This window comes from Anas acuta, chromosome 20 (assembly GCF_963932015.1).
Source record: "Anas acuta chromosome 20, bAnaAcu1.1, whole genome shotgun sequence".
Taxonomy (NCBI): domain Eukaryota; kingdom Metazoa; phylum Chordata; class Aves; order Anseriformes; family Anatidae; genus Anas; species Anas acuta.
This window is the reverse complement of record NC_088998.1, coordinates 6337936-6362622: the sequence shown is the minus strand read 5'-3', so window position 1 is coordinate 6362622 and position 24687 is coordinate 6337936. Positions and strand designations below refer to the sequence as shown.

The window sequence follows — 24687 nt, the reverse complement described above, 5'->3', positions numbered from 1 at the left end:
TAATAATAATATTTAGTACTTAGGCAACACTTTCCAGATATATGTCTTCCCAACAGCTCTGTGAGGTAGGTTAAATATTATTTATCCCCATTTTATGACTGGGAAAACTAAGGCACAGAGGCATGGGGAAACTTGCCAAGGACCACGGCATCAGGATGGCAATTAACTCAGACACTTCTAACTCTTGCTCTAGTCCTCAGCGCACAGACTGGGATGACATGATTCTATGACTATTTTTTCACCATTAAATAATGCAACTAAAATACTCTTTGAAATGCTGTATCTGCAGTAAGAACCCCTGCAGCATCATGGCTGAATGGAATGGCACATCAGAGTACCACGTGCTGCTGCCAGGTACTGTGAAAGATTTTGCCAAGGAAGGTGTAAGGAATCAGGAATGAGGCTGTCCTTTTGTCACCTGAGCATTTTAAACAATCCTAGGCATTGGCCAAGCTGGGAGCAATACAATCCTGGCATGCCCATGAAAGCCAGCAGAGGCACCTTAACTTCCTGCACACGGAAGAAAGTCTCACCTCCACTGACATCAATTCCAATGGCCAAGCAGAAATGGGAACTAGAAAGACACAGCTTTGCTCTGTGGATATTTAGGAGGGGTTAAGAAACTCCCCCAGTCTATAAAAAAAAAACATCTTGAATATCAGACCATGCTAAGCTAAAGTCTTGAAGAGCCAATCTTGTACCACACAAGCATCACATTATTCCCTCCCCCTGCCTACCAGATCATCGTGTTCCAGCTGGAATTGCTCAGCGTAAGCCTATCTGGACCGTGCATCATGCCAACAAGTAGCCAGGCAGCGGTTTCTGGAAATGGGATACTATTAATTGAATCCTATGAAATACAGCACCTCTTCTTCTCCGAGTGCAACACGATCCCAATAACACAAGTTTAAATAGCTGGACTATCCGTAAAGAGAAGAGGATGCCATCATATAGTCTGCTTTGTAGGGCAGAAAAAAAAAGTCACAGATTATGGGGAAAAAAGGAGAGGGTAAGGAAACAAAATATAAAAATATCCAGATGATATCCAGTTTCAGTTTCCACCCTTGTCCCTTCCCCCTCCCCCAGAAGGAGCCGGTCCTCTGCAACCAGAGGGCCGTGACACCCTGCAAAAGAGGTGGTAAATGTGGACGTACTTTAACAGTACTGAGATCCATGGGGTGTTTGATAATGTCATGATAGTCATGTAGTTCCAAGGCCTCTGCATCAACAGGCTTGTAAAAGGGCCATGCATAGGCTGCATGCTTCTTCGAGAGCATCTCCTTGAGAATGCTGTCACAGTACTTGAGGTGCTCAGAGAGTTTGCCTTTCTTCCCTGCGTGCTGGGGGACCTCTCCGTCCTCAAGGTCCTTCTTTGGTGGTTTGATGGGCCGGCCGCCGCTCTCCCGTCGAGCGATGATTTTGGCCTGTTTGGGGTCCGAGAGGGGCGTGGGTGACTCGCTTCGGCTGGCAGTGATGGCAGAGGTGGTGGGCGTCGTCGTGTCTGCTTTTCGCTTCACTCCCTTTTTCTGAAAGAGGAGATGGACAGGCTGCATGAGTGCATGCCCGGCTGTCACGCTAAGCTAGCAGAAACCTAGCCCAATTCATCCTCATTTCTGCGATCTGCCTGTCCTCTGACAGAAAACACAATTATTTCCCTGGGACAAATGGGACTTGTGACTAGAGGCTTCGACACACAATTCAGTGACCACAACACAATGTATTACTACATGTCATCTGAGCCACAGTAACCAGCCATTTGCACGTCTCCAACCCAACCCCAAACATGATGAAAAATGTGTTAGCTCTATGTATTTCACTGAGATTTAAACTAAGGACTCTTACCTCATGTTTGCCAAAGGAAAGGAGTGCGCCCAGTCGATTACTGCAGCTCAGCTGATGCATGGTGACTTAGTAAGTGTCAGTAACTTAACCACATGTCTGAGTCCCCAGTGGCAGGATCAGGCTATAAGTTCTGAACCAAAGCATATTAATCACCAAAGACCCATGAGCCCTCACTCCCTTGTATTTAGGGGATGTGCTAAGGTAGATTGTTTATTACGGACAAGAGTAAGAATTTAACGATTTTGCTTCAAGCAAATAAAACATACATCTCCCATAAATTCAAGCTGTGGCTGTCCAGTCAGCTCTTTCTTGTGCTCCTAAGAAGGATCTATTCCTCTGGAGGAAACAACAACAAGAAAGGGGGAGGGAGGTTCCCCGGGGAAATCTAAGGCAAATCTTAAGTAAATCCCAAGCAAGATTAATTTTGCAGTACATATTTGGCAAACTCACTTTTGGGTTCATCCTTGAGTTTTAAAATTAAACTGATTCTCAGAAGCAAGTTATTTGAACAGAAACTGCAATATGAGACAGGCTTCTGAGGAGCACAGCATTGCTGCAAGAAGATCTGACTTACAATTCCCCTAGTAATTCTCCAACTATAGGGTTAAATAAGAAAAAAATCCAGAGCTCTGCTGACCCATGCAACCTCACAACAGGGAGCACCAACACTTTTGCAGTTAATATACCAGTTCAGAGAACTGAGCTTTGAGCTATGCTTTGACTATTTTTTAGGTAATACACAGCTGGCTAGGAAAATTCCGGTTATTTAGAGCAACATTTTCATTTACCCATAAATTAACATATTAAATAGTGCAACACTAGTGACACCTCCCAGGAGATTACTCAGAAAGGAAGACAGAACTAATGTACCCAAAACCTGTAGGCAACACCAGTCTCCTCCAACTGGAGTGAAAGGCTTATCGTGACCTCGTTTGTGGCAGAGAGGAACATTCCTAGTGCTGGGGTGTGCAAACCTTAATGGAATAGTCCCAGGAAAATCAGGGATTCAGTTCCAGAGGGAAGACACGCTTTGGGTTATATGGAGGAAAACAAGGGAAACCTCCAGCAGCCTTCTGATTCAGGGAGCACTGGCTAAGGCTGCGGTCAGATGAGAGCTCATAATTGAGCCGGAGCAATTACAGGTGACAGCACCTCAGCTGGGGTGCAGTAAAACTAGCAAAACGTTTCTGAACCCACTGCAACTTGACAGCAAGCCCTTGTCCGAGCACATCCCAAAGGGACAACAGTGGCCAAGGAGCCAAATGCAGAGAAGTTATGCACACAACCAGCAGTAAGGGGATGAAAATAAAGCACTGCTCGGCAATCCTGCCTTCTGAAGAGGAAGGGGTCAAGTTCTCCATTTACCTTGACTACTGGTGGCGTAGGAGGAACCACAGGCATTATCGGAGCAGCAGGCGGAGGGGGAGCAGCGGCAGGAGGGGCAGTGACAGGCGGGACATTAGCAGTGATGGTTGGCACAGGGGTGGCAGCAATGACGGGCGTCTGAGACACAGCTGGAGGGACGTTCTGGAACGGGGCCGGCGGGGAGACGGAAGACACGGCCACTGCTTGCTGCGCTCCTTTCAAACGACAAAGTGAAAACACTGCAATGTATTGACGGTTACAAACGCCGACAGGACACTGTGAACAAAGTGACACCGGTGCTGCTGGATTATACAGTCACGGGCTTGGCAAAAGGAACCCAATTCGGGGCCACAGGAAGAGCACAAAGGACACTGTGTGTGATTTGCTTGGTGCCATTACCCAGAGGCCAACAAGTTATACAATGAAAAAAGAGAGCTGGGTGCCTAACCTCCAGGTAGCCAGGCAAATGTCTCTTACACTATGCTTGCATTGTTGAAGAATTACCTACTAAAATAAAATTAAACAGGACGTTTCGTAACTAATAAAGTATCGATATGCCTGTATGTTTTTATAGCTGCGTTCAGCAAAGGATGCTGAAAATACACATCGTTACAAATTTCTCTCAGCTTGGATAAAGTTGCAGCTCCATTTGGCACCTGAGATGTGGGAAAACAAAGAGGAACAGTTGACTTTTCCAGCGCAACAATTAGACTTTGTTTACAGAAAAAAAAACTTTCAACAATTTAATTCAGCCAACACAAGCTCCTTTATGAACTGTTTTACCCTGCTTATGGGTGTTTTCATCTTAAATCCATTTAAAATCAACTCAGGGTAAACTGAACTAAACTTAATTTTGACTGATATACAATAGTCTACACAGCCTTTTGCAATAGCTTAATAAATCCTTTATGGTCCATCACACTTTATTCTGTGATGTTGCAACCGTGTGTGCAAAAGAAAAACTATCTGGGGTTTAGGAGTTCGGCAAGATTTAGTGTCTCTGCTGTGTCGGATTTCTGTTGGGACCCTGGGTGAGTTGTATAAACCCCGATGTATAGAGGCACCCTGCACCACGGTGTGTCACTTGCAGCAGGCTTGCGTGTCTAACTACCTTGTCTCTTCTTGCCTTGGCTTCCTCTTTGCACACAGAAAGCAACAGCACTGCCCTCCTTCACTGAAGCACTGCGCAGATGGAAACATCAGATGGCAAGATGTTCGTGTGACAAATGGAGAGTGGCATTAGGACAGACAAGCCCTGAAACACCAGGTGAACGTTATCTATGCATCTTGCATTCCTCCGCTGCTCTGTTAGGCTACACGCTCCTTTCCTAGCCTTTTGCACCATTTGCAAAGTCATGCAGCTTAGAACATGGATCAGGCCTTACCAACAGGCTTGTAACATCTATGGTCACCGGATCGGGTTAATACCTGCGCTCTGTGTGCCTGCTGACGGCTTACGACCTTTGCCTTTAGGAACTGGGGGTAACAACTCGACTTCCTCCTGAGGCATCTGAGCAACCTTCTGCAGAAATATCTTCTCCAGGGCTTGGGCCATGAGAACGATGTCATCTGTGGGCTGCAGGAAGAAGACAAGCCTGAGCTGCGTCATCTGCTCGTTAAAAGCAAAGAGGTTCAAGATCAAGTTTTGAAATCCCCAGTGACACTGCCCTTCAAATAAATGATGGTATCCACTGAACTGACAATAAACAGCCTAGCTCTTCTCCCTCCTTGTACACTACTCTTTTGCTCGTCTAATCCAGTCTACGATGCAATAATCACAGCCTCTAAACAGGCTACATCCAGAGAATATCAGGACTTCCAGCCGAAGCCTGACAGCTAGCATCCTGTGCATCAGCGTGGAAGCAGAAAACTGGAACAGATGAGCTGTCCTCCCTGCTTGCCAACAGGTCCTAGAGAAAAGCGTAAACATAAAGTCTGTGGCTTATCCTAATTAATTTGTTTATTTCAGCTAGTTCTCCAGAATGGGTCAATGATGACAAACCACTATAAGAAACAAAAAAATACTGGCTTTTAACAAGCTAACAAAACAGCAAATAAGCCAAACCCAAAATAATAATAAGCAATCCAAAGGTGTACAAGTATGGACAAGGCTCAGCAGAGGACAGAGTTACGCAACTTACTGAACTGCTCTCTGCTGCTAAAAGAGGCAGGAGACACGAGTTACTGATAGACAAGTATTGTAAAACTTAGAGCTAATAACACAAAACACCTGCACAAACCTTAAGTTTACCTTGAAGAATTCCTAAATGAAAATAAGAGGAGTAAAAACTTGCTACATAACCCCCAAACAGCAATCTACATATAATTAAAAGGCACATTTGCCATTTTAAATGCTGTGAGGGAAGAAAGACACAGCACAAAGACAGCTTTGTGCATTTCAAGTAATGTGGTTGCAATTAGTGGCATTTTCAATCCTTGCAAGGAGGGCCTGTAGCACAAAGGAGCTGCCCTGTTCAAAACCTGCACTGTAACAATTGTAGGTGGTTTTTTTCCTAGGCAGTGCCCCAGCTAAGTGCTTGTCTGGGCTCTTTACCTTGTTATAAATATAACAATTTGTAAACATGGTGTTGAAATCCTGCATACATTCACTGGCACTCCAGTAATAGTTATGTTCCAGGCGCTTCTTGATAGTCCCCATGTCCATGGGGTTTTTTATTATTTTGTGATAATCCTGTTGGAGAAACAGGAAAGATGTTACATCTCCTGGTATAAAGATAGTGTGTTCACATCTCTCTCGACTCCCAGCTTCCTCCTCTTTCCCCCTCCCCAAAAATACACATCCCCGTATTTTTGTGCAAATATCACCTTTACTTTTATTTTCTAATTTGTAGCCCTTAACCTATCATTAGGAACTTGACTACAAGGCATCAGATCCCCCTGTACAACCACCAGCTCCCCCCAGTACATGCTCGGACACACAAACAGCCGCTTGGCCATTACCAGCTTTTTTTGTAAGGACAGCTGGACAGGGAAGATAGTAACAGTGCTATGTGGAAGAAAACATGCTTTCTGAGCAGCTCTATCTGGAAATTGATGGAAACCTTGATATCCCTTCACTGAGGTTGTAGATGCCACTGCAGATTGTGCTGTGGAGCGGGACAGTGCCACTCTTTGCAGCTGGCTAACACCGCAGTGATGCAATTCATGCTTGCATGGGACCAGAAGTCAGGATAACAGGGGCAGCACTATCTCTGGCTTGTGTTCAGTTCAACAGTGAACTGGCAGCAGCAGTTTGGGAAACATCAATTCTGCCTGCCTTTTTAAAAGACTGCCTCTGAAACGCTCGGCACTTACGGAGGTTTATCAGTGCCAGCTCTGGCTAAGACTGCACTAAAATCTTCAGTGACTCTCTGGGAACGGTCTCCGAAGGCTTCCACGTGTTAACCCAGTTTCTCTCTGGGCTGGTCTCAAGCATCTGTAGAGGCTGTGATTAGTCTGGAGACACTGCAGACACGCGAGGTTATATGCTGTAATTTTCTCATTCCAAAGAAAGGCAGCAGTGCCTCTCACTGCATGTGCACACAAAGCCACATACAGCCCCGAGCCGCTCTGAGCCCAACCCTCAGGCACGACCCAGGAGACCAACTTTTTTCAGGCGAGGCACACTGGGACAGAAGAGGCAATCCTGCTGGTTGCTGGGCTTGTGCAGATTTGATTTGAAACATGTGAAAAACAATTACACTTCCAACTGACTCCTCCTTTTTGGTAACCTGCCCTAAAGCCACTTCAAAATGTCTCTCTGAGAAACTAAATGCATAAAAAGAAGACACATAGGAGCACAGACCTAGTGAAACATTATACATGTGTTAAGTGTTTTACTCTTTCGATTATCACTTTAAATAGCACCCATTAACAAAATTACTGAGTTCAAAGGACTCCTGACCCAGTCCATAAAATCAGGTCATAACCTGCAGTAACTGTAGCTCTCCAGAGCTAACATACCAGAACCATGCTCCCTCAATCCTATCCACAATCCTTGGGTTCAGAGCAGAGTAATTTCGTAATGACTTCGTAATGGGCTGCCTGGAGGAACAGCCAGCAGGGCACATGGGGGGGCTCCGTGTTTAAGTGAGGCAGGTGGATGGGGGCTTGCCTCCAGGGCTGAGTTTTCACACCTACAGGACCACTCTGAAGAGGTGAAGGTTGTGTGGTTCTGCTCCCTGGAATTAAGCTAATTAACTCACTTTTGTCATATATGAATAACCTGGCTTTGTCTTGTACTACCTGGTCTGACAGAGACAGGATATACATACATGTATATATCATTAAGTACAGGAGGCAGATGGATAAATACAACTGTTCTGTTAGTTCTGCTTCCAGTACGGTGTTGGAAACCACTTCACTCCAAGTATGCTTGGTAATTAGCTTCTCCTGACTCCCTCATCCCTGCAGTCAGTGTCAGATCCAGCAAAGCCTATTGGAAACACAAGTCACTCTTAGCCTAGTACCAAATGCTCCGTAGAGCACGGGTAGCAGAGCACAGACTTTAGGTCTGTCACTCAAACTGGACAGAGGTGGGACACGGTGTTGGGGGGAAGACACACAACAGTAACCACAGGCAAGCCACAAACGAAGCACTGTGCTTCAGTTGCTCTAAGGCAGCTTGCCTGTGTGGTGTTCCCTTCCCTCACCAAGCCAGGAGCAGTTTTCTCCTTCAGAGACCTGCACCTCTCCAGCTCTGTAAAATATAATCTTCAACTTCAGTGAGCCTGAGAACGTCCGAGGTCATCTCCAAAAGCAACCTTACCACTCTGACCCGGGGATCAGAAAACCGATCCCATTAACATGCAGCTTTCCAAGAACACAACACCGAGAAGAGGGTAGATACGTACCGGTAAATTCAATTTAATTGCATCAACAGGTTGGTAGAAAGGCCAAGCAAACTGATGCTTCCACAAGGTCTTTACAACCACATTTTGCATATATTGCAACTGGTTGGTCTTCCGGCCAGGCTTATTGGGATTAGTGACCTCCGGAGGCGGCGGATTCACAGGGCCCTGAGGAGCCTGAATTGCTGATGTGACTGTCGACATTTTCCTGCTCTTGCTCTCACTCGCTGTCACAGCGGCAGCAACTGGGAGATTTTCCTTCTTCCTTTATGCTCCCTGAATGGGACTGACATCCCATTTCCAGGGTCCAACCATGCAACCTACAGCAAATGAGGAAGAGGACAACGTGTAAATGCTGGTACTTATTTAAGGTAGGCACATTCAAGCACTATCAGCAGTAGAAGCGTCTTAATTCAAGCTCTTTACCCCACCTGCTTCATTCTTTGTAACAAACTTTGACACCTTGATGATGGGCATAGCTCAAGACCCAAGAGAGAGTGGGAACAGCAATTCCCAAATTCAAAGCCTGCAGAGAGCCAGTAAGCTTCGCAGGACTGGTTCTTGCTTTATCTAGGTCAGAGAGCATCATTGTACAAATACACACGGGGCAGCACAAGAATACAGCCGGGATGTAACGCAGAGACTCCCATGAATGTGCTGACTCAAGCCAGTAAATCCGTAGCACGCAGCCCCATGTAAACATAGCTATGCTGTCTCTGGACCCACGCTGGGTGGCACTGAGCCAGCTTGCACGCTTCCACACTGGTACAACGGTTCTCTAAGATCCCACAATCAAGAGCTGCCTCCAGCTGTCAGAAGATCCCCACCAAGAGAAGTGAGCAGGCCTGCAGAGAAGTGCTGTGATCAGCCGTAAACGAAAAAGGCACCAGAAACATCCTAACTGGAAGCAATCTCTGCTTTGAATCTCAAATGTCTTAGTATGTCTCTTACTATGCCCAATTAACCGGACCCTCATGGAAGTTTCATATGGAAGATACAGGTTCAATATAAATGATAATTAGTGTTATACTGCTTTCCATGAGCTGGCTAAGAGAGCACTGCCATGCTCTCCCAAGGCATGCACGAAACACAGAAGAATACACAAATTGCAATATTTTATCCTATTTTTCCCTGGCAAACTCCAGTGGAAAAATGCTCTACTATCACTGTTTCTTGTATACCATATGGTAAACAGCTCTGCTGTGTCATCTTCTGTAAACACTTGATATTTCAATTCGTATCAGAACTGTAGCTACGCTTCTTATGGCAAACAGACCACAGTCACTTTCTAGAGGCAGATTATTTCAAATACATTCAGAAAACCACAAATAAACTCTCACTGACATATGCTTCTTTCTTGCACATAGAAACATGAGCAGGGACAGAAACTGCAGTAATGCAAGGAGAGAATATTAAGGCATCCCAGAAAAATAACTCTTCCTTGATACCTCCCTAATCATCTCTACTGAATGTCTGGACTAAATATAGAACATCAACTTACCCTTTGAGCTGCTGATTAGACGATGGCAAAAAGTAAACACATGCCTAATTTAGGGAAATTTTACAAAAATAGATGTGTACAAAACATAAACAGATCTGTGACACAGAGGGATGTTTAAGTAGCCGTCCTCTCAGGCTTGCCCAGGCAGCAGAGGTATCTGCATTCCAGCATCCCGTAACCAGGACTGCGTTCTGGAAGCCCGGTGGCATTGTGAGCCAGGGACCACGGTGCAGAGCGGCCACCGCGCTGGGTGCCAGGGACACCCAAGTGCTCTGGGTGCTGCAGGCACTGGGTGCACCTTGCTCTGGCCCAGATTGGTTGGCTCCGAGGCGTCCCTGGCTCCAGAATCCAGACCCAGGTTATTTTAGGGTTAATTGCATCGTTAGCTCTTATGGAGCTGGCGTGGAAAAGTAATTTCGAGTGCTACTGAGCATTTCGGTTGTAAGTTTGAAACTAAGCAGTATATAACGTAAGTATGCCCCTTAAATACCCTAAGGTTAAATAAGACAATCCTCTCTCCGTCGATTTCTCCACCTCCTTCTACCTCTCAAGCTCTATTTCAGAGAGGATTTTTTTAAATTTCCATCAAATCCCAGACCCGTAATTCAAAAAACAGATCTGGCTCCTGCCTCTCCCAGACTTCCCCTCTGACCTCAGCCAAGGCATTCAGGATCTTCACACCACGGCTCCTCATCTGTGCCACGGAGGGAATGGTATTTCCTTTCTGCCTTCATCCGCTCCACCCAGCAGCCTGCAAACTCTCTGGGACACACACACACCGCCTCTTCACGTGCACAGCGCTGCTCGTCCAGAGAAGGCTCGCTTAAACGGACTGTAATAGTCATCAGTGACATAACTCAGAAAGGATTTTAATTAAGAACATTAGCAAAAGTAGGGAGGGTGAATCATGACAGCCAGCTCAGCCAGTCCGCTGACAACTGATCCTCTGTAACTTGCATTTTCCTACTCGTTACTTAGTGCAACCAAGAGTGGCTACAAACCCCAAGCCTCTTAGCAGCAGTCATTGAAATTCCGGATCCTGCAGCTGAAAGACAGGAATAGCTACCTGGAAGTATCTGTTCCTGCCAGAAACGCAGCTTTAATGCGCCTTCACCTCCCTGCAGCCTTTTAACCCTTACTCCATCAGATTCCTCATCATCTGCCAGGGAAGCTGCAGATATCAGATCCTCCCTTATTTTTATTTTTTATGTATTTAATTTTTATTTCTGTTCTTTTTAAAGTTTCAAAATAATACTTCTTAAAAAAGGAAAAAAAAAAAAAGCAGGATTAGGAGAAATCTGAAGCTGAGGGTGCAGATGTTTTGGCAATGTCCCACCTCCTAGCAGAGTGCATGACAATGTTTTCAGAGGCCACAGCCCCTTGTGAGACATTTACTAGCTGTCAGACCTCACTTATTATACAAAGAAAGCGAACGCGTGACCCTCTGACCTCCTTGACCTCTCAGTCAAATCATCCAACACAACACTTAAGCAGATTCCTGCACAGAAATCAAGCAGACTTGCACAAATTGCCCCATTTAATTGCAGAATTAAAATACACAGCTCTGGTCCAAGAGCTTCAGCATCTTCTGAACCTGTGTTAGTATCAACAGTTAAACTACCGGGGAGCCCAGCTGTGAGCAGCACCTCACTGCACGAGGTGCTGCACAAACCTGGAAGGAAGGCTGCCAAAACCTGCCCTGGCACACACAGCACGTGCATTTTCCACTGAGGGCCTAAGGTTGGACTTTTTAAGCCCAGAAGTAATTACTACTTAAAGTTAAAATTTTAAGTCACTACTTATCCTGTTCCACAGACCTGTGAGGTTCAAGTAACAGAAGCTGTCCTTGATTTTTCTGGCCACACATCTAATATTACAAATTTGAAGTACATCCTTCGCTGCCATAAACAAGGAGCGCACACTGCTTGCCACATTGTGCATTTCTCCTCGTTCTTACCCACCCCAGATTGAGGAGATAATTAAAAGCAAAACCCAAACCCAAACTTTCAAATAAATCCTGCTTCTGTGGAGTTTAAGTCTGTCCTTTTGTGCTAAGTTGCAACCTCAAGCGTGGCATCCAGCAAAGCTATGGGGTTTGGCTTGTCCTTCAGCCAAACCAACCATCAAAAAAAAAAAAAAAACCACAGGCTGGAAGTTTGTTTTCTGTTGTTGTTTTTCAAAAACATTTGTTTCACTGAGTTGCTTGCATGGGTCAGTCAGCGGAGAGACAGTTGGCACGGAGAAAACATGTTAATAATTCCCTGCCCTAGTAGGATAACATTTGACTCAGCTGATGCTACCCACAGACTGTCTGCAGTGGTGGAGACTGTTTTAAAATAAGCTATAAAGCCCCATGAAATGTGCACTGTGCCAGCAAGCCTGCTGCTTCAGCTAACGGTTCTGCCACTTCCTTTGGCAAGGCAGAACATTTAACGGATGGCTCCGTCCCTTGCTGCTGTTCCTGCAGCACAGGAAGGTGTTTGTTTTGATTGCAAAATTAGAAGGCAGCGAGCTTTATGCTATCAGGCGAGCCCAACAACTTTCTCTTTCTGCCCTGTAGTATTGCTGCGTGGTTACTTGGACTTCGACCAAAAACTGGTGCAACTCCAGCCCAGCCAGTAGCAGCCACATAAATCCTCCCATCAGGGAAAATTATCAAGCTGAAGAGATGTTCCTTGACCTCAATCTTCATCTGCACTGAGGTTGACAATTTGGTAGCACAGGCTGGGCACAGATCAGGGTCCCTTAGCTCCGAGCACGCTGCAGGCACACAGCAAGACCCTGTTCCTTGCTTGAAGAGCCAGTGCTTGCCATGCACGGTGGCGATGGGATTTGCCTTTCTTACAGCCATGGGAGAGGTTCAGCATGCTCTTATGGCTTCGGAGGTGCAGAAATTAGAAACTGGGGTTATGAGAAAGGCTGCCCGTCGCTCAAATCCCTGCAAACACAGATCGCTGCCAAGGCAGAAAAGCACACGGCTATTTGGTTATAAAGCATGCAAAGGGCGGTGAGCAGAACTGCCTTCCCAGCCTTTCCTGAGTTGCCTAACTGAAGAGTGAGATTCTTTCTATCTTGATGCCACTGTGATTACGCATATATCGCTCGGTACATAAGCCACTTCAGCAGGAAGATGCTGAATAGCAACGGGAACTGAAAGTACAGAGCATTCAATTCTAACTGTGGCCAGGCAAAGTTTAGTAGAAGCAGCAAGTGAATTTGGTTTATTGGAGAACCCAGAAATCCATTTGGGTAAATCAAACACCACCCAAATGAGGGGAATATTGCTTTTCTCTCAAGTGCCTGTTAGCAAGCAATTTCCTACCCAGAAATCTGTTTTTGTCCAAACTGAGCAACTTCCATTACCTTTACAATAAGGTATCTCCAGAAAGAAAATGAGGGTATGGAGTCCAAAGATCCCTAAAGCAACCAGCTGCCTGATCCACCCATCTTTATACCCTCAGGAATGATTTCCATTCATCTTGGAGACAGCTGCATTACCCTTCATTATAGTACGTGAGCCATACGGCCCCCAAAATCTACCCATCAACACGACCTTAACCTCAGATAAGATTATGAAGTGAGGATAGTTGTATCCATTTCATGCCTCTAGCTGCAGAAAGCAAGGGACACAACGCCTCTCCTCCAGGCTCCTCGGAGAGAAACAGGGCAGGTGTGTGATGATGCAGATGCTCTTCCTTCTTCACAGCCCTGCATAGAAACTGAACTCCAGGCAGCTTTCACTCCCCACTAACTCCATGTCAGCATGGACGTTCCCTTTAAACGCACAGGGATCTGCAATTTAAGACCAAGGCTCGAGGGCAGACGATTTGCTTTATCAGCCAGCGCTGCCCTGGCAGACACACACACTCTGCACACGAGATGCTGCCCCCACCGAGCTGGGGATGAAGCGTTTGCACCTGGCCTCACTGCAGGAAACAGCAATTTGGCTCACAAGTGCAGCTTTGCACTCCGAAAGTCCATTCAGCTGTCCTTCTCATCTCCCACCTCGTTAATTCCACGCAGAGATTTGCCTTTTGTGTACATTATTTTGAGCACAGCCCCAGTAACATCCCGAGACTCACAGACATAACTGTGCACTTTACTTCTGCACGAGGGAGGGAGATCACGGCAGACTCTCTTGGTTCCTTCCCTTCTGGCTTGGTTAGCAGAAGGCTCCTTGGATGCTACGGATGGATTTCCCACCCTTGATTTCTCCTTAGCTAACATAAGGGCAGGTGTTTCCTCAGCGAGGAGCCTCACTGGTAGATAAGAGTTAGCCAGAGGTGTAGCTGTTAATTTCAAGGGCTTGCAGTTCTGACACATACTCAGCATTTCCCACAACTCAAGATGCCTTACATCATGCCTTCAAACTTCGGGGTACCCAAAAGTTACTTTACCCTAACTATAAAAGCACTGGGGACTTCTATGAGCACTGCTCTTGGCACCCCAAGTAAAAAGTTCCTTCTGATAATTATGGGCCAAAGCATTTCTCTCCACTGAGCTGCTAAAACCACCGAAAGCACCTCCCGAGTCTGAGCAAGAATTGAGATGCACGTCACATACTTTCTGCAACACAAATCATATGGGGCTCAACTGCTTTCTAAAGGCTGCAGCTTCGAGTGCAGGGAGTGATGTTTCACAGTATAACAAGTTTATTTTCATAGCTTTGAATTTGCTTTTGAGAACAGTTTAGACAACCACCCTCAGTAATGGATTAGGCACGGTTGATCTTATTTTTGGTAGCAGGGCGAAGGACAAAATGACCTCTGGACATTTCTTCCAGCCCTACCATCTTGTGGTTCTCTGAAAACAGACAAATTTTAACTCAGCCATATGTTGGTTGTGTGCAAGCCCTTCAGTTATGTGCACTTTTGTTAACAAGGCTACAGGAGGAAAGAAGAGTGTCAGACTGGTTAGGGAGCTTACTCTGTGTTGGATTCCTCACTAGGGGAGTTCAGCCAGCCTGAGACCTCACTCTGAGCTGAGGATTGGACTAAGACTTGTGAAATAAAGTGAGCTGCACTTAGAAAAAATCTTCTTGGAAGCAAATTAGCTAGGTGACCTATAAGGAAAACACTAACGAAAGCTTAGCTGTAGCAGTAGAAATAACCTATGAAAGAAGTTTCAGAGTGGACAAAGCAGCTAGTGGCTTGCACGTGATACTCTGGGAAGACTGAGTCAAATCTGTGGGACAGGAACGGGTAGGTGCTTAACAGGAAAGCTCTAGTGGTTGTGTCTTTCACAAGATAAACCAATTACCCGTTTGTGGCAATGAAAAAAAAAATGGGGCTGTTTCAGCTTTCATTTTCATTATAGAGATTTGTAACAGAAAGGCAAGTGTTTGGGAGACTCACATGCCCAGGCAGAGTCTGCTCGTGCCACTTCTTCCTATAGCAGGGCAAAGCAGAGATGCGATTAAGTTACCTTGCATGACCCAGAAGGTTGAACCCACACCACCTCGCAACCGTGGGCACAGCCGGAGAGACGCCAGGCAGCTGGCAGTCAAGGTTCAGAGAGAAAGGAGATAAGGTGAGCCTGCTCCTGGGCACGCGCCCGCTTGTACGTAACGTACTGCGACACGCCTGCTGTCACACCTTCACATCCAGGGCTTCTGTGGCAACGTGCAGAGCTGGTAGAGGGGTCACTGCAGCTCCCCAAAGCCCCGCGTGTGCAGCAGAAGCCCTGCAGCCTTGGGCACCAGGCGAAAAGAAAATGCTGGGAAGGTGCTGGCACGCAGCCACATACCATACAAGCTCCCAACATGTCAGGAGCGGGAAGGGGGGGGACCCAGGGGAGGCAGGAACGTGGCTGAAGGCGCATTGGAAGGATGGTGTAAACCACAGCCCCGACAGCATCACAGCGTCTCCGTGATTCAGTAACCACTTCAAGCCCCATCCTGCGAAGCGCTGAGCAACTTTCCCCTCTCGCTCAGCTGCAGGGTTTCTGCGGCTCCGCGCCTCTCCACAGATGGGTTTTGCAAAACTTATCACCTACAAGATACAACTAATTGCTCCATCAAGATAAACCTCTTTCGAAGGAAGATTTGGGCAAAGACACAAACTCAGGCTCTGCATGCTTTTTGGCCCCTCAGCCTGGCTCAACCCCTTCTCTAGGGGTCTGTAAGGGTGAGAGAAAGTTAAACAGAAGGTTAGGTGCTACCTGGGGTTGGGAGGTCTGTTCTGAAAGAGGCAGGCTTGTGGGTGCTCCTATTCTTGGGGTTGCAATAGCTCTGATAGATGATCTGGCCAGCTCTACCCAGCCCTGAACATGCAGCCTCTCGCAGCAGACCGTGACCCCAGCCGGAGAAGTGTCATTGTACAAGTGTAAGGTGTGCGAGATCGTGGAGATCCCGGTCTCTGTCATCGCATTTCCTAAAACACAACAAAGAAACTGGAGCCCTGCCAAGGAAAGTCATCTCCGCATTTACACAGAAGTTGACCAGGGAAGAGAAAAAAAGTTAAACAATCCCAGATTCAAAAACCTTGCTGCTGGGCAAAGGGGAAGACCTTTGCCTTCACCATGAGCTTTCTTGTACCAGATCTCAGTGGCACAGGATCTCTGGGTCCCTCCTTGTTCAGCCATCAGGAAACACTACCACAGTGCACAAGGAGCAAAGGAAAGAAAATCTCACTTGCTGCAAGCTGCTACGAAGAGAACATGTCTCAAAGTTCAGGAGCAACAGATCTGTCCTAAACACACCACCAAGGTGGCACGCAAGCAGGCCTAACCTGTTCATTATTTCAGAACTGGATGGAGATGAAAGGGTGCTGAGAAGTCTTAACCTGGTATCCACTGGCTTCAGAAGTCAACCTAAGGTTCCTTTTTGCTTCCTTTCCTTCATGGAGCAAAATTTGTGGAAAGAAACAAATATTAGCGAGCAGATAAACTGGGAGAGGAGACAGGCAGTCAGCCCTGAAAAGGAGAAGAGACCTACGTCCTGCAGGAGAAAGCAAGATGTGGAGAAAGTCAGGAAAAGAAAGGAGAAAAACAGAGAAGAGACAGGAAGTTAAAGCTTCCCATTTCATGCAGCTTGAAAAGGCGACTGACCGCAGGCTGCTGTGAGGTGCTGCCTCACACACATCCGCTCCCACTTCTGTGGGCTCCAGGCTGGTGCGAGGGGGAGAGGAGCCCTGGTGTGCTTCATCCAGGCTTGGTCACCGGCATTGCTGCCGTGCAACAACACAGAAAGGACCATCACGGACCAGGATTTCATCCTGCCAGATGCTTTATGAGGACTGTGCATGCTGTAGGAGATGTTAGCCTCGGCTCATGACCACCCATTGAAAGTGTGCAAGAGTGGGATGGGAAAGGGACTGGAAGTTGGAGTCTGATGGAAAGGGCAATGAACTGACAGGTTGGACACCTCGGTTTAATTGTTTTAACCAGGCTGTGTGCAGACATCAACCAGCCTGACTGAGAGATCATACTGCCCGGCCGTGACCAAGCACAGGGCAGCACCCACACGGCCTCTGCCCTAGGGAGAGGCCCAGGCAGGCCACGAAAGGGAGGCACAGGCTGGCAAGATGCAGTGACCTAAAGAAAAAAAAAAATCACAGCAGTTCAGCACCAGTCTCGTGCCCTGTCAGCACCGCATCCCACCTCCTTCAAGGCTCTGTCTCTTAATTCCCCACGCTCATCTATTACTTTACAGCCGAATTGCCCCAAAGCGTGACCTATCCAACACACGACACTACGGCACATTCAACCTGTGACTCCAGAAGTCAGCTTTCCCAATTTCAAGTTAGCGAACCATCCTGCAGTCACATTATTAAAAAAAATAATAATACTGCTACTGCTCTGGCACTGCCCCAAGTTTCAGATGATACGTGCATAATAGAAGCATTTATGTATGCCCATTAAAGCTTAACGTGGCAACACCCGCAACGGCTTCAGAACTCTTAATGGGATTATGGCATGTCTACACCCTCGCAGGGTTCTCTTTTTTTTGCTTTTTAAAGGATGTGATCTGCAGCTAAACATTTGTGTTCTGAAAAGGACAGTCAGCCCTTCCCCTTTTTAATCAGCATATGGTGCTCTATGTACTTGAGAAAGTAGAAAACTCACATCCATTCAGTTTGATTCAGTATACGGCGAATAAATTATACATAATCTTTCCACAACAGGTTTTGTCATGATTGTTTCTTTTTCTGATCTTTGATTTCCAAAGAGAGATTATTGGACACAAAGCATTTTGAAGAAAAGGAGAAAACCAAAAAAAAGCGAGAACGAATACTTCCCTGCTGGGCAGAACATCTCTGAGCTTGTGCTATACCTGCAAAGAATTACAAAACACAAAAGAGCTACAAAACAGGATGCTGACATCTCCGCTCAGTGCTCAACTCCGTGCTGTGGGCTTATCGGTTCCCCATTTGTAAAATGGGGATAGAAATACGTCCCCTATCACTCACAATTAAAGTCATTTGTTTTTTCCCCATGCATTTACACAGCCCATTGAACATCAAGTCCTTTACAGTGCTATGATGATACCAATTTTTATAGAAAAAACAAAACTAAACAGACACTACACTTAGAAACTAATATTTCTGAGGTACTCAAATACCATGACTTGGGTCTAGAAATACTTTAGTGTATATATAGGTACATATATACACACATAAACACTAATTGTCATTTGAAAAAAAAAAAAAAAGTAGAAATGAAACTGCCCTCTGCTTTATATCCCGCTCCCCAGTAACAGGGTGCTCTTTGGGCATGTTTCTAAAAGATAAACCACACCACCACAGAGGTCTCCCGTGACACCTGCTAGGGAGGGGTTTTCAGATACAGCCACCTTCATCTCAAACTGACAGCCTACAGGGAACGGGAAGAGCAACTCCTCTTAATGAAACTAAATATAAAAAGTGTTCGGATCAAGGTACAAAACACAGAGCCCAGGTAATCAGTTCCGTTCCTATGTGTTACCTGCAGGAAGGACGGCTTTCTGCTGTGTGCCTAACTACCTACACCACCAGGCTCCCCATCTATCAGCATCACTAATGCCACTTACAGTGCTACAGACATTATCCTCAGGGGCAGCTCCATGCAAACATTGACAGAGAAGACAGACTCCTAGCAAGCAGACACAGATCCACACACTCACTCCTTGGAAGCATTTCACAGCACAGAGCAGAACCTCCTAAGGAACTCGGAGAAAGCATCTTCTGTCACCAACAGACCTCTCGCACACTTCTTGTGCTCCAACACCTTCTCCTACTCCACTTTTTAAACTTATTTTTCATACGTTGATATGACTAAACATACTATTCTGAAGAATAGAAGATCGATTTTAGGACAAAAGGCATTAAAAGTGGAGTAAGCAGGGATCAGCCGCTACTGGTGTAAATCATGCTGGGTTTACAGCACGGCGACTTTCCCGAGCACACAAAGCTCACCTAAATCAATACACGACATTCAAGTCAGTTTAAGGGTTGGACAATGAAGTGAAATGGATTGAATTACCATGACATAAAATTACTACTCGTTAGCTGAGCCACAGTAATGTTACACTTGGTAACAGGGCAGAGCAAGCACACTCCCCCCCAGGTTAATTATTGCAGCTTGGCTGGCACAGGAGCAGCAACTTGCTGGGCTGCAGCAGCCCTCCTGTTTACAAACAGCACTTCTCCCCTAAAAACATTAAAGTTAGGTTGGTGTAACCCATTTATCTGTTTCTAGACCAGCACAAACACCTCGCCTGAACAAACACGCTGTCCCAGAACTATAACTCAATGGGTTAACTCAGAGCAAACAAGTGCAAAAGGCTGCACGTGGGCCACTATTTCAGAGGAAAGGAGAAGGGAAAAAGTTTGGATTTTGAAGCCTGCATCCTGCCTGTGCAGGGAGCTGAGGCTGCTAACTGGGGGAAGGAGGGGAAGGAGCTCCCCCCTGCCTAACAAACAGCGGAAGGATCCCAACAGCAGGATCTGGGGTCCCTCAGACACACAGCTCCTGCTGCGAGCACCCCCAGCTTAACTCCCTACAAAGTGAAGAGACAACCCCAAGCCTCTCTCAAAGCTCCTGCAGGAAAAGTAAAACTTGTGGGATGAGATAAAGACGGTTTAATAGGAAAGGAAAAAAAATACATTAAACAAGTAATGCAAAATGTAATTGCTCAGCACCAGCTGGCTGATGCCCAGCCAGTCCCCAAGCAGCAGCAGCCCCCCTAGCAAGTTCCCCCTGGTTTTATGGTTCAGCATGATGCCATACGGTATGGGATATCCCTTTGGCCAGGTTGGGTCACCTGTCTTGGTCCTGTCCCCTCCCAGCTTCTGGTGCACCCCAGCCTCCTGCAGTAAGGTATGAGAAGCTGATGTCCTTGACTTGCTGTGAGCACTGCTCAGCAACAACTACACCACCAGCGTGTGATCGATAGCATACTGCTCCTAAACCCAAAACAGGGCACCATGCTAACAGCTACACAGAGAATTAGCTCCATCCCAGCTGAAACCAGGACACCGATGAAGTTCAAGGCAAAGGAAGCACAACCACCACAGCGTGGACACAAGCACCATGCTGCTTATTCCCAGCAAACGAGGTCATTCCCACAGCTGACCTGGGTCAACCAGGACTGAGTCTAAACCTTGAAGTCTGAAGCTGAACGGGCTCAGGGTTGGAATCATTTAAGACAGGTCACATTCTTCCAGATCAGCCCCCATTTCACAGAAATTTCACCGTGGTTCGTCTTTGCTCCACCTGTTGCATTGCTGGTGGAGAGGAAAATGTCAAGGTCTGGTCCAGTAAAAGGAATGAGAAACTCAAACAAACCTCCTCCTCTGCCCAGGTTATCCGAGTTGCTGAAATACACCCAGACACGGTGGTGTCTTCTTATCAGACTCAAGCTGGAAAAAGGCTGAGGCCCGGCAAGGTGTGAAAAGAATCCAAAAGAGGCAAGTGTTGCTTCAGTCAGTGCCTTATCAGCAAGGCTGGGGGAAGGAACAAGGACTAGGAGAAAAAGCAGCCTTAACAGCACATTACAGTGAGTTTCCACACTGCTCTCCCGAAGAATTTAAATCCTTTTAACATTGCCTTTTGCAGCAAGTGGGTTAAAGAGTACTGCCTCCCTTTTACTGCACCCCAAAGAAAGATGTTCACCTCCAGCAAGCACTAACGATTGACAAAGCCCCACTAGCATCACAGTGAGATACTGTGGAGTGAAAAGCTCGAGACGCACACATCCTTCCAAAATGTCCTGACAGCTCACTGAGCAGCACAGCAAACAATGGCTCCTTCCTAATTCCCAGAACTCGACTGCTTACAGTGGTGTTCTGGGCTATTACTGGAGAATAATGTGGCAATTTAAGGGGGAAAAAAAAAAAAAAAAGCAACTACAAAACAAAACATAAGGTTCATGGTAATGATTGGGAAACCCACTGCAGATTAATGAATTCTGCAAATTAGCAAAGAAGGAGCAAGCGGGATTAAAGAGAAACAATCGGCAACGCTGAAATGCAAAACACTCTTTGTGCATTTATTTAGGTGAGCGCAGTTCTGCCTGCACTGAGAGCACCTGATAGCTTACCGAAGTAGACAGAGGGTAATATATTTTGTAAAAGTAATTAAGCCTTTGAAACATGAGACCTCTACATCACTCAGCTGCTGCTGAGGAGAGGGATTTGACTCCCGAGTTGTTTGTGCTGTCAGCGGGGCTGATCGGGCTCCCAGATTACTCCGGGGAGAAGGAGCAGGGCTCCAGGAGCGCAGCCAGGCTGGACTGGAAGCACACAGCCCCCCACCCCACACCCCTCGCGTGTTGTGGGAACAACAGAAAGCCAAGAGGTAAGAAGTAAACAGCACCTTTCACAACTTGAACCATGAAGTGTGGGTAAAAACTCGTGGAAGTGCCAGGAAGCCGTGAACCAGGCTGTATCCGCAAACACCAGCACAACCAGCCTTAAGGGGCAGACAGAAGAGCAGCACTGCTGCCTAGCATACACTCCGAGCGGGCCCATCAGACTTTTAACACATGCTTTTCTTCCAAATATTTTTTAAATGACAAGAACTAAAGTTTTTGAAAGCACCTCAGTGCTAAAATAACAACAGCTTTATCTCCAGAAGTAATCGAGCCTCGTTTGGAGTCTGAGCTGCTTTAATTTTAAATATGAAGTCAGTTTGGAGAACAAACCTCAGACATTTCACATGCATTCTTTTTTAATTTAAACTCTGCAGGCATAGGTCACTAAAACTAAAAAAGCCTTTCACTGGGCTAGCTACTGCCTCAGCTCCCAGCACCACACAGGCAGCACGTACGGAAGACAATATTGCAATCAAGCTAACGCCAAATGTTGAATAAGACTATTACCCTCTGCCCAATCCTTTTATTAAACATTGTCTCGGAGCACTAAGTACATGCGTAAGTGAGTATTTTTAACCAGCGTGGAGTAAAGAGAAAGAAAACACAATGTTAGCATTTATTCTTTCCAAAAAGGAAGGCTCCGAGGTCACAAGTTGCTCCGTTTCAGCGGGAGCCTCCGAGTGGATTATTAAAAACTCCCTAAACTTCTGAGTTAACAAAATAAGACACCCAGCACTCTGCTAGAGCTGCGCTCTGCAGATTAGGAGGCAGGACTCTGTGTTTACAGCATGCTCAAGTTGTTGGGTAAGCAACGCAGCTCGAGGTTTTTTGCTTGCAACGCAACCAGACTGTGTTGGGGATTTCTTGTTTGTTTTGGTGCGTGTTTATTCCACACTTCTCACTCCTATATTGCAGCACATACGGTAGACACCGAGTCCTCTCCAACACCTTGACTTATCGCCGAGCAAATTAAGGACACGAGCTCCAGCTTGAACCTCAAATTTCCAGCTTAATTTAGAGACACTCCCTTAGCAGGCTGACAGAGACTGAATACATTACAAATACTAACAAGCTTATCAAAACCACCTCTCCACTTCTCTATTCCCAGCAAGGAACAGCAGGTGTGCTTCGCTAATTGCACTACCCCCCAGCCTACTATTTACTAACGTCGGGCAACTTGCATGTAAAATTTATAAACGTTGGAGCAGTGCTGAAGCCACCACCTTTGCTTATCCAAAACAAAAAGTTTATTTTGGTAACTTTCGATTCCCGTAGCCATTGGCGGAGGGGTGCACACAAGGTACAGAGGTGTCACACATTTAACACCAACCAGGAGGCAGGCTGAGCGTTGTCAGAAGACAGCTCGGTAGGAAACCCACTCCCCCCCGGCACCCTGCGAGGCTCAGCCTCCCGCTTACAGAGCGCAGATCTGCGCCCTGCACACTGCAGCTTTGTTTGAAAGCGAAACCAAGCAGGCTACAAATAACGCTCTATCCCCGGCGCCCGCGGAGGTGCGAAAGCTAAGAAGTCGTATAAACGGAGGGAAAGCCAGGCTGTTTGGAAGTTTGATGTTTTATTACCGGTGGCGTTGCTCCTCGCGTGACACCGAGCAGGCAATCTGCAGGCAAGCTTTTCTGCGCCTTCAAAGCGCGGAAAGTTTGGACAACAAACCCGCGCTTCCCCTTGATTTGCCAAAGTCCCGAGGACGCCAGCTACCTGCACAAGGCCAGCAGCTGCACACACACACACAAACACACACACAAACACACTCACACATGCACCCATACCCACACCAGCACCCTCCCAGGAGCTGCCCGGCCCCTCTCCGCACCCACGGAGCTGCCCCAAGCCGCTTGCTCCTGCTCTATTCCCTTGTCTCTTCCCCCGCCTTTTTTTTTTTTCCCCTTTTCTCTTTCCTTTTTCCCCCCATTTTTTTTTCCTCTTTTCCCTAAGAGCGCCCGCCGCCTTCCTTTCCCTCGCCCCTAATTTTTTTTATTTTTTTTCCCCCTTCAAAAGATGGCGGGCAGAGAGAGAAAGCGAGCAAGGGAGAGCGAGCGAGAGAGGGGGGGAAGAAGGAGGGGAAGGAGGAAGAGAAGAAAAAAAAAAAAAGAGGAAAGGAAGAAAAGAAAGCAAATCCCTCCTAAACCCCTCCTGCGCGGGGGGCGCGGGGCAGGGGCCGGGGCGCGCAACCCCCGCGGCCGCCCGGGCGCTTTGGGGGCGCTGGGCGAGGAGGAGCAGAAGAAGGAGAAGAAGCAGCAGCAGCAGCAAGAGAAGAAGCAGAAGAAAAGGGTGGGCAGGAGCGGCGGGGCCGGGAGGAAATCAATGGGCAGGCTGTGCCCAGCCCGCCGCGCTTTGTTGCATTGTGGCGGCGCACAAAGGCTGCGGGGCCGCGGGGAGCGGCGCATGGGGGCTCCCGCAAGAAGAAGGAGGGGGGAAGGGAAAAAGGGGAGGGCAAAACAAACAAAATAAATAAATAAACAAACAAACGATACAAAAAATAAGAAGAATAATAAATCAGCGTTGGCCTTTCCCAAGTGGGTTTTTGCCTTCCCTCGCTTCTTCCCCGGTCCCCCTCCCCTCTCCCCAACCCCTCTCCCTCCAGAACCCGGTGCCAGCACCGCCTCGCCCCCCAGCACCCGAGAAAGAAAAAGGGAAAGATTAAACCAGATTACTTTGCCCCGGCGGCTCCAGCACCGTTTGCCTTACAGTCCCCCTCCAGTTGCTCTTCTTTTTATCCTCGCCAAGGCAGTAGAATAGATGCGCTCCAGCGCCCGAGAGCTCATGCGCCAGGGCGCAAGGCCATGTGGGGCCGGTAGTCCCGGCCGGGCAGGGCTGCAGGCGGTGGCCACCCCCCCGGACTACAAGTCCCAGGAGCCGGCAGGGCCCCCCCCGGCTCCCCGGTCCCCCCCCCGGGCTCCCCCCGGAGCGGCGGCGGCGGCAGCGGCCGGGGAGCGGCGCGGCCCCGGCGGGGGAAGGAGCGGGGGCGGCTGGGGGGGGACAAGGGGGGGTCCCCGACGTCCTGCCGGAGGGTTTGGGGTCCCCGAGGGGGCGCAGAGCTCGGGGATGGGGAGCTGGGGACCCCGCGGGCAGCCGCTTGCTCCTTGGGATGGGGTTAAGCTGGTAGCCGGAGCTGGCCCGTGCTTGTTGGGATTTTATTTTTATTTATTTATTTTTTTAATTTATTTTTTTTCTTCTCGGCCCGTGCTTCTTTTTGCTTGGGCCCGTGCTTTGCTGAACTCGCGGTTTGCGTTGGGTAATGCGCGCTCCTCTCGGTTACGCAACGACTAAAATGCGAGCCGCAATAAAAATAGCAGGCGGCCAGAGCGAGTTGTAGGGGG

General features: G+C 47.4%; 1 protein-coding gene across 4 annotated transcripts in view; it reads right to left on the bottom strand.

Moving 5' to 3' along the window:
* The window catches only part of BRD3 (bromodomain containing 3), a 39574-nt gene extending 15394 nt beyond the window's left edge, over window positions 1-24180 (bottom strand). The window contains exons 1-7 of one of the 4 annotated variants that reach the window (XM_068656512.1): window positions 24022-24180; window positions 10211-10390; window positions 8061-8377; window positions 5762-5899; window positions 4636-4783; window positions 3208-3422; window positions 1155-1526 (exon numbers count right to left, since the gene is read on the bottom strand). In XM_068656512.1, coding sequence (XP_068512613.1) covers window positions 1155-1526; window positions 3208-3422; window positions 4636-4783; window positions 5762-5899; window positions 8061-8261 — 1074 coding nt within the window. In that variant the 5' untranslated portion in view covers window positions 8262-8377; window positions 10211-10390; window positions 24022-24180. The remainder of the gene's footprint in view (window positions 1-1154; window positions 1527-3207; window positions 3423-4635; window positions 4784-5761; window positions 5900-8060; window positions 8378-10210; window positions 10391-24021) is intronic. The other 3 variants (XM_068656515.1, XM_068656511.1, XM_068656514.1) reach the window with 3 other exon arrangements.
* Window positions 24181-24687: the final 507 nt, after the last annotated feature.